This window comes from Oratosquilla oratoria, chromosome 9 (genome assembly GCF_046742065.1).
Source record: "Oratosquilla oratoria isolate Oo_2021 chromosome 9, ASM4674206v1, whole genome shotgun sequence".
NCBI classification, from domain to species: Eukaryota; Metazoa; Arthropoda; class Malacostraca; order Stomatopoda; family Squillidae; genus Oratosquilla; species Oratosquilla oratoria.
This window is the reverse complement of record NC_134785.1, coordinates 78,624,939-78,639,367: the sequence shown is the minus strand read 5'-3', so window position 1 is coordinate 78,639,367 and position 14,429 is coordinate 78,624,939. Positions and strand designations below refer to the sequence as shown.

At 41.8% G+C, this 14,429-nt stretch overlaps 1 protein-coding gene across 6 annotated transcripts in view; it reads left to right on the top strand.

Moving 5' to 3' along the window:
- The window catches only part of LOC143028632 (ATP-binding cassette sub-family C member 5-like), a 328,912-nt gene that overhangs the window by 63,956 nt on the left and 250,527 nt on the right, over positions 1-14,429 (top strand). For all 6 annotated transcript variants that reach the window (XM_076191041.1, XM_076191039.1, XM_076191038.1 and 3 more), the window contains exons 5-8: positions 8,473-8,631; positions 12,132-12,279; positions 13,477-13,616; positions 13,850-13,940. In XM_076191041.1, the coding sequence (XP_076047156.1) occupies positions 8,473-8,631; positions 12,132-12,279; positions 13,477-13,616; positions 13,850-13,940 (538 nt within the window). The remainder of the gene's footprint in view (positions 1-8,472; positions 8,632-12,131; positions 12,280-13,476; positions 13,617-13,849; positions 13,941-14,429) is intronic.

Here is a 14,429-nt window from a genome sequence, read left to right as displayed (position 1 = left end):
CCTACATTCCTTCAAAGTACTCCCCTCCTGCCTCTATGCAACGTTCCATCCTCTTTCGCCACTTCATGAAGCACTCACGGTACTCAGAAGCCGATATACCTCGTAGCTCTGAATTGACTGCTCGCGCCAGATCTTGGATGTGATGAAACAGCTTCCCTGCGATCGCACCCTTGATCTTTGGAAACAACCAAAAATCACAGGGAGCAAGGTCAGGCGAGTAGGGTGGGTGGGGGAGAAGTGTGATCCCCTGCTGCTCCAGGAACTGCACAGTGAGGCGAGCTTTGTGGGGGGCAGCATTGTCATGGTGCAGCAAAAGGCGCGATCGGCGACGGGTTGGTGCAGTCTTGGCCTGATATTCCAGGACTCGAGGAAGGACGTGATCAGTGTAGTACTGGGCTGTGATAGTACACTGTTGAGGCATTACATCCACACACATTGGTCCTTGTGAATTGAAGAAGATGGTGAAAAGGCGCTTCCTGCTGCGAAATCCTTCCTTCAGAATCTGAGGTCGAGGTTCTTCATCACTCAACCACACCATGTTAGACTGCTTGTCTCTGGTGGTGAAGAAAGAAATCCAACACTCATCTCCGGTAGCTACATCTGAGAACCGTTTCGGACCATTTGGCTCGAATTCAGCCAGCCATAGACGACAAATCCGCACCCGTTCGCTCTTCTGCTCTTCCGTAAGCAAATGGGTATCCATCGAGCACACTTCTTCCTCAGCCCTAAGTGTTCATGCACGATGTCATGTGCGCTCCCATAACTGACACCGAGCTCCAAGGATAAGAATCGAAGAGTAACAGTTGGATCTTCGTCAATGATGGCCCGCGCACGGACCGTTGTTGCTTCGGTCACGGATGTCCAAGGGCGGCCAGGACGATGATCATCTTCTAGCTGCAATTTTCCGGCTGCGAAAGCTCGAATCCAGTGGGAAACAGTTTCCAGTGATGGAGTAGACTCGGGAAAAACTTGCTTCCGGTTAGAGAGGCAAACCAACAATGACGCAATCACACAGCGCAACGATAAAATGTAAGCTAGACAAACAGCGACAAGCTCAAACATGTAACAACAGGCAACACTTGCTGCCCCTTGCTCCCCGCCCCCCCAACACTTATAGTCTCTCAGCTACGAGTCCGACTGTCATTACTTTCTGATCACCCCTAGTACCTAATTGTATTTATGTAACTACTATACAGGAAAGGAACAATGCTTATTGAGTCCTGTCTCCTCTCCAATGTATTTTACCTAGCCTCAAATTCATGTAAAGTTCCAACTTAATCTATGTCCTCAATTTCCAATTATCATATTTAGATTTGAACTTGTGTATTGCTTGAGCTTGAGCTATACTTTCTAAGCTATTACACATAAGCATCTATATGGAAAATGTATTTCCTCACATCCTTTAGACATGTGGTCTTTCTTAATTTACTCTTATGACCTCTTAAATCCCTCCCATCTTTAATTGGGAGATATTTTCTGTCCGTGCAATCTGTACCCATTAGTGACCTCTCCCCCGAGGCCCAGTACTTTGATGTAGTGGGGGGGCTTCCGTGTAGTAAGGACGGGCTGAGCTGTGCCAGCCAGGTGCAACCATACTGGAGAGGTCAGCCCCGAGCTACCAGACGAAAACCGAGTCAAAAGTCTTTTTGTTGACGACCCTAGCTTGGCATTGATTATGGACTGGAATATTCGTAGGATTTGTCGCTCTCATCCTATGACAGTTGTTTTAGGATGAGGTTTTTGGGGTAATGAATAGATAGGGGGTCCCTCACCCTTTTCCTTTGTGAATTCCCCTATCCCTATCCTTCATATTTGCTACCCTACTCTCCTTTTTCACCATCTCTCTCTAATACTTGTTAAGGAAGGTTCTGGTATCTTGGTGCCTACCAAGCTACATGTCTGAACCCAGTCAAGTGGAGATGTATACCGCGAGGTCACTACTCCCTGCGAGGGCCGAAAGCCCACCGACTGGGGAATGCATGTTTGTGAGGTAGGTACTAGGCTGCAGACTTCCTTTCTCCCTATCCAGTACACATGCAGAGTGACTATGCCGGACCCATCCTAAATGGGACAAAACAAAAGAGGACAAACCCCGGGTTGACAAAGTCTCAAACTCACCTCCGAGACCCTGCATGTGTAAATAGTCGTTTCTGGAACCTCCCGACTCTGCAGAGACTTCTCTTTTATTGTGCGTGGCAATGGGCAACTGCAGTATCTTCCTTCAATGCACTGATTTTTCTTTCTTAATATATGGTGTCGCCTCATAAATATACACGATGATGGCGGCTGTTGAAACAGAATGTTCTAAACCTCCACCACTACCTGATCCTCCTCCTAAACCCCCCCGATCCCTCTCCTAATATTGCCAGTCCTAATGTTGACAATATTGACTCAACAAAAATAAAAAACCCCAGTTGATGACTCCGGCTTGAAAAAGGACTTCGGTAAAATCGATCAATCAAATGCTGCCCCTAATAGTCATAGAATCTTGCATTTACAATATGTATATCTTGATAAGAGTTATACAGACTTATATGAAAAGTTCCATAAATTTGGACAAATTAAAGAGATCAGAGTTAAAATGACAACTTTAAAGCTTGGCTAGTGTGGATCTCATTTCTTTCTAATCAGGATACAGCTGCTGCCTGCTTGGATTATAATAATTGTAATGAGAATGAATCTTCAGCCCAACTTGCTGGTAGAGTGCCACCTAACTTGGATATCTTTTATCCAGAAATCCCGGTAGAGGAAAGGAAGGAAAGTGTGCAGAGACCTCCCAACCCAGCTAAGTGGCTCATTATCACTCTTGCAAAAGAACGTGCTAACTTGTTCGAGTTTAGAATATTCTTGAAGAGTCACCTTGGCTGTGGTAATTTGAATAACTCGCAGGTATCACGATTTGGAAGAAATTCCTTCTTAATTCATGTAAAATCTTATGAACAAGCTGCCATGGTGCTCAACTTGAAACAGAAATCCAACATTAAGGAAGTTAAACCCCACTATACCTTTAGTTATGCCAAAGGGGTAATTTTTAATAGAGATCTGTATGACTTTGATGAAGAAGAGATTTTAGAAATGTGCCCAACTAATGTTTGGAAGGTTGCTAAAATCCCTCGTTCTTCTATGATTATCCTAAGTTTTTGTGGTGAAGATCTACCTCATTATGTAGAGATAGAAAAAGAGATTGTTCATGTGAAGCTGTTTAAGACCCATCCCCTTCAGTGGTTTAACTGCTATGGTTTTGGCCATCCTTCCCGCAGATGTGCAAGGGACAAAATGTGTTTGATATGTGCTCAGCCTGAACATGGGGATTGTTCCCGCCCAACAGTTTGTATAAATTGTAAAGAAGAGCATGATGCTAGAAATAAGAACTGTGTAATTTATAAGAAGGAACAGGAAATACTACTAAAAGCTCATGCAGAACATATAAGCATAGGATATGCTAAAAGACTATTAAGTAATTCCAAAAGATACAGTGATGTTGTTAAAACAAATAGTAAAGTGGATCAGCCAATAGTAGAAGGCAATAGAAATAAAAATGCCAATATGAATGGTTCTGTTAACACTGAACCCAAGCCTCAGTGTAAAAGTGTAACTATGAAACCTAATGGTCTTTCTTCTTCTCGAGTAGGAATTTCTAGTACCTCTGAAGCCTCCTGTGTGGAGGTTTCCTCACCCCTTGTTGAAGGGGTATCCCCTGCCCCATCTGGAGGGGCACCTAAGGTTTCTATTGTAGAGACCTCACAGGCTTCTTCTAATGAAGCCTCCTCTCAGGCAATCTCTCTTCCAGACCTGGGGGATTCCCCAGTAGAGGGATTGCTGACTAGTGTGCCTCACTCGGTAGAGGTGCACAGAAGCAATGAGGATCAAGGAAATGCTGAACCCAAGCCTCAGCGAGAAAGAGTCACTACTAGACCAAATCGTTCTTCTCCACAAGTTGGAAATTGTAGTACTCGTCAACCCTCCTCTGTTGAGGGAATGCCTCCTGCCCCATCTAGAGGGGTACATAAAGTTCTCATTGCTGGGACCCCACAGGGTTCCTCTAATAAAGCCTCCTCTCAATCAGTCAAACTTCCAAACTCGAGGGGCTCCCCAATAAAGGGATCACAGACTGTTGTGCCTCACTCAGTCGAGGCACACAGAAGCGAAGCTATGGAGTCTGAAGCTGTGCATAGTAAAAGACTCCACAGTCCACCCTCATCTCCATCCTCTTCCCCAAATCGTGATAAACAATCTAAGAAAGAAACTAATAACCCGGACTCTACATCGTCGGTCGGACCATCGTCAGAGAGAAGGATGCCACCCGCGAAAGCAAAGAAACTAGAAAAGAACCCACCTTGTAAACCCTCTCTCTCCCAGACTTCTCTTACCAGACCAGTAGACCCAAAAAAGAAAAAGAAAACAGTATAATGTCCATAATTCAATGGAATATGCAAGGTTTTAATTCTCATCGAGAACAGGTTGGGATTCTCTTTAAGGAACATGATGTGTCTGTTTTTTGTCTGCAAGAAACTATGCTTGGCAATTTATCCCCTAATGTTGGACTTAATTATAAATTTTACAGATCTCCTCCTATGATTGGGGGCCATGCCCATGGAGGTACTGGTATCATTGTTCAGAAATGTGTAAACCACAGAAGTGTCCAGCTACATTCAGTGTTGCAGGCTTGTGCAGTACAAATCTTTACCACTAAATGGATCACTTTATGTTCTTTATATTTGGAACCTGAACTGGAAGATCGACTCGTAGACATATATAAGCACCCCCGTCAGTTTGAGTTAAATGACCTACAATCTTTGATTGACCAGCTCCCTGAGCCTTTTATTCTAATGGGTGACTTTAACACCAAGCATCCTCTATGGGGTGAATCAAGGTGTGACCCCTGGGGCAATATAATTGAAGAATTTATTGATAATAACGATGCCATTCCTAGGACAGCTGGTAAACCTCAATGCCCAGTAGTCCCCTGGTGGAGCGATGAATGTGCTATAAGGAGAAAGATTACAAGAACTTGCTATAAGAGATATCAGAGATACCCTTGTTTAGTCAATAAGATAACGTACATAAGAGCTCGAGCAAAGCAGAAGAAAATCTTCAAGAAAGCAAGGAGGGAATCCTTCATTAAATATATTAGCGAATTGAAATATGACTCTTCCCCTACCTTAGTATGGAATAGGATTGGAAAATTACAAGGAAAGTTTACTCCATCTCCCTTACCCATTCTGAAGATAAATGACTGTTTTATATCAGATACAAGAGAAGTAGCAGAGGCTTTTGGAAGACATTATGCTGATATTTCAAGCCCACTACATTATTCAGATGATTTCAGAAGAATTAGATCCAAGACCACGATTATACCTCTTACCAATACGAACTCGGAGGCATATAATCTTCTTTTCACCTTGGATGAAATGGATCATGCTTTATCTCCATCCTCCCCAACCATTCTTTATTCCATGGTTGGTCACTTATCCATATTGTCGAAGAAATTCCTTTTAAATGTGCTGAACAAATTTTGGTCTTCTGGATCTTCTCCTAAATCTTGGAAGACTTCAATCATCATAGGAATCTTAAAGGCAAGAAAAGACCCTCATGACCCACAAAGTTACAGACCTATTGCTCTCACAAGCTGCATTTGTAAGAGCTATGAAAGAATGGTTAATACGCGTTTAGTTTGGTTTTTGGAATCTAAAAATCTGCTATCTAACAGACAGTTTGGATTTAGAAGAAATAAGTGCACTCTGGACCCCTTACTTTTTATCACTCATGAGATTGAGAATGCCTTCGCAATTGAGAACTCTAGCATTGGTGTGTTTTTTGACTTGAAAAAAGCCTACGATACTACCTGGCAGGGAGGCATTCTGAAGCAAGTTGCAGAGTGGGGTATCGGGGGTAATATGTTCAATTGTTTAAAGGACTTCTTATCTGACCGTTATCTAAAAGTCAGAGTGGGCTCTTCTTTCTCTTGTGCATATCTTCAAGAGGAAGGGATTCCCCAAGGAAGTGTTCTGAGTCCTACACTCTTCAGCGTAGCCATTAATAGTTTATTAGAACAAGTTCCCACAGGAGTTCATGGATTGGCTTATGCTGATGACTTCGCTATTGTGTGCAGCAAATTGACAACATTAGAAATGGGCCAAAAGATTCAAGAGGTTATTAACTTAGCAACAACATGGACTAATTGTAGGGGCTTCAGATTCTCTGCTGAAAAAACCAAAGCCATAAGGTATTCCAGACTAAGATGCAAGGAAGAAATACCAACACTATTCTTAGAGGGTGTCATATTACCGTATGAAGATGAAGTAAAATACTTAGGTCTGGTATTGGATAAAAGGTTGACATTCACAAATCACATAAACGAGGTTGTATACACTGTCAAACAGCGACTTCAACTGGGGAGCAGATTGTGTAACTTTAATAAGGCTTTACCAAACATTGTGCCTTAGCAAAATGGATTACGGATGTCAAATTTATGGATCGGCATGTAAAAGTTCACTGAAGAAGCTTGATATAGTCCACAATATGGCTTTACGGATCTGTTCGGGAGCCTATAGAACATCTCCAGTGGATAGCTTGTATGTGGACGCAGGAATTCCTCCCCTGTATATTCGCAGGGAGGAATTAAGCCTTAGATATATATCTCGTGTCTTGACATCCAAACAGAATCCAAACTTCAAATATGTAAAGCAGCCGGTAGACAGAGGTCCAAGGAAAAGTACTCTGCCGAAACCTTTAGAAGTGAGATGTGAAGTTGGGACAGAGAAGGTAGATCTTGTTCCTAACACAATTGCTGAGATCACACCTCCCAAATTCCCTCATTGGAACCGATGCCCCACTGAAATATGTCCTCTTAAAAAGAAGAAAAACAGAACTGCTGTAGAGCTAAAAAATGAATTTTTAGAACATGTATCAGTACATGCTGATGCAATTTTTATTTATACAGATGGATAAAAATCCCAAGATGGTGTTGGTTGTGCTGTTGTATGTGATAGCACAGTTTTAAAGAGAAAGTTGCCTGATTTTAGCTCTGTTTTTACTGCTGAACTGCTGGCAGTCAGCAACGCCCTGAAGTTTGTTTTTATTTCTGTTCCGTGTGGTAGGAACGTTATTATTTTTACGGATTCCATGAGCGTTCTATCCTCTGTAAATAATTTGTTGCCTCATCATTTTTTAGTCCAAGAAATACAGGAATGGCTGATTCTCATAAACAACAGAAAGAAGATAAAAGTAAACTTTTGCTGGGTGCCGTCCCATGTGGATGTCACTGGAAATGAAAAGGCCGATGCTGCAGCCAAAGCCGCCACTAGGCTCACCCATATAACAGACCGAAAAGTCCCACATACGGACTTGAAACAAGTGATCCATTGTTATATAATGAAGAAGTGGCAAGAGCAATGGACAAGGCTAGACGGCAGTTATAAATTAAAAGAGATTCATCCCTTAGTGAACCCTTGGAAGTGTCCTCCTTTGGACAGAAGGTCAAGCATTGTCTTGACAAGACTGAGAATTGGCCATTCCTACATGACACAAAAAAATTTAATGGCAAGTGGGGCAGAAAGGCTGGCCCCCCAATGTCCCACTTGCCAAGTAGTTTTGATAATAAGACACATTTTAGTTTAGTGCCCTGCATTCTCTAATAAGCGCAGGGCAAATTTCTTAACAGATTTATCTTTTAAAGAAATTTTAGGGGAGGAAGCTCGTGTGGAGAACGTTTTAAAGTTTTTAAAAGACATAAATTTATTTTATGAAATTTAAAATTGTGTGTGAATGCTTATGAGTGTGTTGTTGAAATGTGTTTGTGAATGTCTATTGTTTTAGTTGTTTTACTTGAATTTTATTTATATTTTATTTTTTAAACTAAAAGATAAATATGCGCTGAATGGCCTACCGGCTCCGGCGCTTGGCCTTCGAGCCAAAAACTCCATAAATCAATCAACCATTAGTGACCTGAACACTAATCATATCACCTCTTTCTCTTCAATCTTTCAAAGTTGGCAGACCCAGTACTTTTAGTCTTTCCTGATATGGTATGTCTACCTGGCTGGGGACCATTGTGAATGATATTCTGATGGAGCCTGAAGGGATTTCTTCCCATCTCTTTTTTCTGCATGATGGGATGGATAGGGGAGGTCGCTAATTAAGTGGCTTTGCTGTGGATGCAATGTGTCTTGCTACATTGCCGCTGACCCAGGCAGTGGGAAAAATACAGGGAGCTAAGATGAGAGGGGGAGAAGTGTGGTGGATGGGAGTGGAATGGGTGGGAGTAGCCTTTGACTTGGCTACCTCCCTTGTAAGTGGGGTTATAGATAGATCTTCCCTTATAAGGGGGAGGAGGCCTTTGGTATATAGATGGCTTTGACTCAGCCACCCCCTCATATAAGGGGGAAAGGATCTTTGGTATGTTTTTTGCCAAGAGAAGCAAGAGATGGCTAGAGGCCATTCCTGATATGTGATTTCTTTCTTTGTTCTCAGGGACCGAGACCAGATGCCTGTTGATGGTACAGGACTGTACAGTTTTGCAAGTTTTTCATGGATGACTCGGCTCATGTGGAAGGCATACAAGAAGGGTCTGAATGAAGAGGATATTCCCTTGTGCTCCAAGCATGACATGGCAGACTATAATTCACAAAGGTTTTACCAGTGACCAAATTTTTATTTATCTAAGGAGAAGTATGAATGTCAAGTGTCTGTGAATGTGAAATTTAAAGATGAATTGTCAAGAGAAGTACAGTAGGGGTTGGATAGAGTGAGAAATGAGGTGGAGAGGAGAGTGGGGATGAAAGATTATTGGGATGGTTTGGATGCATGGAAAGAATGAGTGAAGACAGTTTAGCAAAAGGGATGTAGAAAGCAGAGGTGGATGGAGTGAACCTGAGAGGATGACCAAAGATGAGATGGATTGATGGGGTGAAAGGGGCTTTGAGCAAGAGGGGATGTGTTGAGCAAGGAAGGGAGAAGGCAGGGGATAAGGGTGATAGGAGGAGGGTTGTGTATGTATGATAACTTGATACAGCCCAATCTTGTCTATTTTCCACATAAGAGGAGGTGGAGTGGGGGGGAGGGTCAACATGCAATCAAATTGGCCCTGCTATGGATGTGTTGCATTGCTTCCAACCCAGGTAGTGGTCCGGAGATGAGGATGATCCTTTATCCATGAGGAGAGAAACGAAGGTGGTGGTGGATGGGAGTGTGTGCATAGATATGACTTGGCTACCTCCCTTATTAGAGGGAAGAACCTTATGGTATAAAGATAAGAAAACATTTGGGATTGTATGAGTGTGTTGAGAGTTTTGGTAGGAATATAAATATAAAGGTGTTGGTGGATCTGCTACAGTAGATGATCCTGTAGATATAAAGGATGTGTTTTCGAAAGGAATTGATGATAATAAACGCAAGATTTAAGGAAGGTAAACATAAGTATACCTGTGCTAGGGTAGTTGATGGGAGAGTAGTCAATATGTCATTAATTGATTGTGTAGTGGTTCCCAAAAGGAGGAATGAAAGAACCTTGAATGTAGATAGGTTTAGGGTAGAGGGTAATAGAAGGGAAATTGAGAATTGAGGTTGAGTGGAGAAGGAAGAAAAGGAAAGGAGGCAGAAATATGGTGAAGGTGGGCATATTGAATGAGTAGAACAAAGAAAGAGTACCAGGCAAATCTGAGAGAAGTATAGGCTGTTGTGAAAGATAATGGGGAAACAGGAGTGGAGAACGAATGGGTATGTTTGAAGGAGGTACATGCATGGGACAATATGAAGAGGGTGGAAATTAAATACAAGGTTGAGGGAGGCCAGAAAGAAAGCAGATGTTAACCCCCTAGAATATGATGATGCCAACATCAGTCATGAAGCACAAATGGGTATACTAATATGCCAGTGTCAGCATCTTGATCATATTTATTTTGTAGTTGTAGCTGAGTGACCCTTGTCTGCTGTGAACAGGCTTGATTATGTTTTCTGTGGTTAGAGTGAGAAACGGGGTGTTGAGGAGGAGAGCGGGGGTGGAAAAGGAGTTGGGAGATAGGGTTGATAAAAGAGTATTGGGATGGTTTAGACATGTGGAAAGAATGAGTGTAAAAGAAGTGTGGAAGGCAGAGGTGAATGGAGTGAACATAAAGGGGCAACCAAGGATGAGATAGATGGATGGGGTGAAAAGGGCATTGGGAAAAGCGATATCTGTTGAGGAAGTGAGAAGACAAGATAGGGGTGAGTGAAGAATGGTTATGTATGGATGATGCTGTGATGCATGAAAGGAAGTGGGTGGGGGATGAGGGGTGAGGGAATGATTACGTGTGAATTATATTTTGACACAGTCCAACGGGATTTCTCATTGTCTTCTCTTTTTCTGCATAAGGGAACAGAGAAAGGGGGTTGCTGATTAAATGAAATGGCCATGTTGTTGATGGCCTGTGTCTTGCTGCATTGCTTCTGATCCAGGGTAGTGGGCAAGATGCCAAGAAGAAAGTAAAGGAGGAGTGGTAAATGGGTGGGAGTGGATTTATGTCTTTTGACTTTACCTACCTCCCTTGTAAGGTGGAAAAAGCCTTTGATGTATGTATGTATCATCATTCGGGGTGAAAGAAAATGAATAATACAGCTGTAACTTTATATTTTATGATGTGTGTATTGTGATGCCTAATGAATCATTGTACATTAGGCAACTGATGCTGTGCATGAGAATTTGACTTGTATTGAAGAGGTTCAGTAGGATATGTGTTTGACAGAGAATTTTGAAAAGTATATGATGTGGGTGGATTGAAAAGTGTAATGAGAAATAGACATCTGGGAATGGATGCTAAGAGGAGGTTATATGAAGGAGTGATTGTGCCAACAGCATTGTACGGGGCAAAAACATGGAACATGAGAGAGGAAGAGAGAAGGAGTTTGAATATGTTTGAGATGAAATGTCTGTGAAGTATGATAGGGGTTGCTAGGCTAGATAGAGTAAGAAATGAGGAGGGGAGGAGGAGAACAGGGGTGGAAAGGGAACTGGGAGATAGGGTTGATGAAAGGGTATTAGGATGGTTTGGACACATGGAAAGAATGAGTGAAGAAATATTAGTAAAACAAATGTGGAAGGCAGAGGTGGAAGGAGTGAATATGATGGGGCGTCTTATGATGAGATGGATGGATGGGGTGAAAGGGGGCATTACAAAAGAGAGGAATGTCTGTGGAAGAAGGACTGGGGAGGACAGAAGATAGGGGTGAATGGAGAGGGGTTGTGTATAGATGATGCTGTAATGCATGAGGGGGAGTGGGTGGGGGATGGGGGGTATGTATGAGAAAAAAATTTGACGCAGTCCGAAGGGATTTCACCCCGTCTTCTCCTTTTGTGCATGAGGGGACGGAGAAGGGGGGGTCGCTGATTTTATGAAGCAGCCTTGCTGTGGATGTGCTGTTTCTTGCGGAACTGCTTCTGACCCAGGGCAGTGGACAGGATGCAGGGATGTCCCGTCATCCAGGAGGTGCCAAGATAAAAGGGAGGGAGGGGAGTGGAATATATAGGAAATGGAATAGGTGGGAGTGGTTTTTATGCCTTTTTCTTTTTGGCTACCCCCCATGTAAGGGGCAAAAGCCTTTGGTATATGTATGTATGTATATGATGTGGGTGGGGAGGGTTGCCATATAATGAAGCAGTGGGGGTAAACCAGTTCTGGTTCTTGGGACCTGCTCTGGGACTGCTGCCTTGCTGCATTGCCATTGACCCAAGCCATGTTGGAGTGGACAGGAATGACCCTTCAACCATTAGGTGCTATGATGGGATGGGACGGGTGCTAAGATTAAGGGGTTTTGGATAAGTATGGAATGAGTGTAGGGTGGGTGTATGCTTTGACTTGGCTACCCCTTATGTAAGGGAGAAAGGCTTTTATACATATACTGTGTCTTACTGCATTGCTTTTGACCTGGGCTTTGGGCAAGAGATAGGGGGTGACCCTTCATCCATGAGGAGCTAAGATGAGAGGAAAACAATGGATGGTGGATGGGTGTGAGTCAGTGCATGCCTTGGCTGGTTACCTTTCTTATAAGGAGGAAGAGGCCCTTGGTATATAAATAAAATAAGATTTAGTTAAATTGTGATATGTGTATGAAGACTGATCCTGAGGTATAATTTCCTGGTTTTTGTTTCATAACAGGTTAGAGCATCTTTGGCAAAATGAAATTAAGACATATGGAAAAAATGGTGCTTCACTTCAAAGAGCTGTGTGGAATTTCATTAAAACTCGTGTAATCCTAGCCTTGTTTTTCTTCATGTGGACCCTGGCCATGGGCTTCCTTGGACCTGTAAGTGTTAGCTAATGTATATTTTAACTTTAAAACTTACTTATTTTTGCATTTGGATGTTCACACACCCAAAGTGGATGAGAGGTTTTCTTTAGTTGAATGAAATTGACTGGCACTTACTTATAAGTATACAAGTAGGTCTGTATACTCAAAAAATTGGTTGAGGTAGGCCTGCGGCCCTCATGGGGGTGGGGGGCATATGCTCGGGGGTGGCAATTATAGCCTGGACTTACCACCCACAAAGCTGACAAAATAATGATAATTAAAAAAAAAAAAAAAAAAAGTCAAAGAAGCCCTGAGTATTTTTACTGTAATTAACAATTTTTGTGTTAGAATCAACAAAATATGATATATTTTCCCTTATCCTTTCTTCAATAGGGACATTAGATACAAATCTTAAAATCTGTTCAATTATTTTGCAAGCCAATAGCTAAGATGTCTGCATGAAAAAGTTATTAAGTTTGAATCAAAGGATCTACATTTTATTTTTTGTTTGTTTACCCATGCTCAGTTGATTTGTGGTTTTGGTGCGAGTGGGAAGTGGTGATAGGGGCATCACTGAGAACTTGGCCCTGTGGCAGCACTTAGACATATAAGGGTTGTGGATAGGCCTTGACTTTTGAAATGCTAGAGCAGTGGTTCCCAAACTAGGGGGACACCCCCCCCCCTAGGGAGGCATGAGGAGGATACAAGGTGGGGGGGGTGAAGTCATCTGCTCAAAAATATTTGTTTAATTAGAACAATAAAATCATTCAAAGAACAAATATCTGCCATTACATACATGCTAAGTATAATTATAGCAGTCGCTCCAACCCGTTTTCTATTAAACTAGTTCTCCTTACACATTTTGGACACGTCACCGATACCAACCACAATTTGCTAATGTTCAAACTTTTTTTTTCGCTCCCTTTGAACCAAATGTTTCATTTTTAGTTATTTATAAAAATGTCTCTGGAATGTACTATTATTTGTTTGAGTGGCTTTCATTATTAAAATTTAATACAAACAGAAATCTGTTTTCCTGAACAATGCTAAGAAATAAATGAAAGAATCATTTCACATGAACAAAAGAGGGAGTGGCATGCGGGTCTACTGGAAGCAAAAAGGGGGCATCAGGTAATATAGTTTGGGATGCACTGTGTTAGAGGGTTTTCCCAGAACTGAATAAAATTATCCAAAATATGTGTTTTCCAACAGACTGTGTTCATGAGATACCTGATTGCCTGGATATCAACAGATGACCCATTGTCTCTTGGGGTTTGCTGGACATTGGGTTTGATTTTTGGTGAACTCTGTAGGATAATTTTCTTTGGACTTGTTTGGAGTCTGAATTATAGGTAGGGTATAAATAACTCATAGTTCTCAATTTTATGATTGTCATTAGTGATTTTGATTTAAAATCAGGTAATTTTGAGTATTAATACTTATAATAAGTACTGAATGTTGTGTAAGAGTCTACTGAATTATGTTTATGCTTTGCTGAAGAATTATTTTTATTTTTGTAGAGTGATTATTTTTTCCCTGTTATGTAGACAGTATTGTGTTTAATTTATATCACACGTATACTCAGGACTGGTGTTCGACTGCGTGCAGCTTGTATGGGCATCATCTACAAGAAGCTTATGAGGATGTCGGGTGTTGGTGATCGCAGCATAGGAGAGGCAAGTATTTGAGTATTTTGTCACATTTGACATTGATGCTTTAGCATCAGAATTCTGTGGTAGCATGAATGTAAGTATTCATAAGATGATTGGACAAGTATTGATTGAGAGGATCAATCCACCTTGCTGATGCCCAAGATCTCCTGCAGGAGTCCACAGGTAGGAGATTGTTGTAGATGTTTGAGAAGTATGCTACTCATGTAGTGTTTTTATTGTGTCCAGTTGCATTTTGCTTCCAGTGTCTTTTCTGTTCCTCTCGTGTGCTTCCTTATTCATCTTTCACATCACTATTTATTGATTTTGTTTCTGTTTCCATCCATCCTCCTCATCCCACATAATATCTTTGCACACTTAAGTATTTTCTCCTTGAAACGTATCCATTCTTTTGCCTTTATATCTCCTCCTCTTTCACTACTTTCCATACCACTACTTTCCATACCTTGCTCAGTTTTGTCTGGTATTCTTTCTGTTTCCTCTTCTTATTGAACT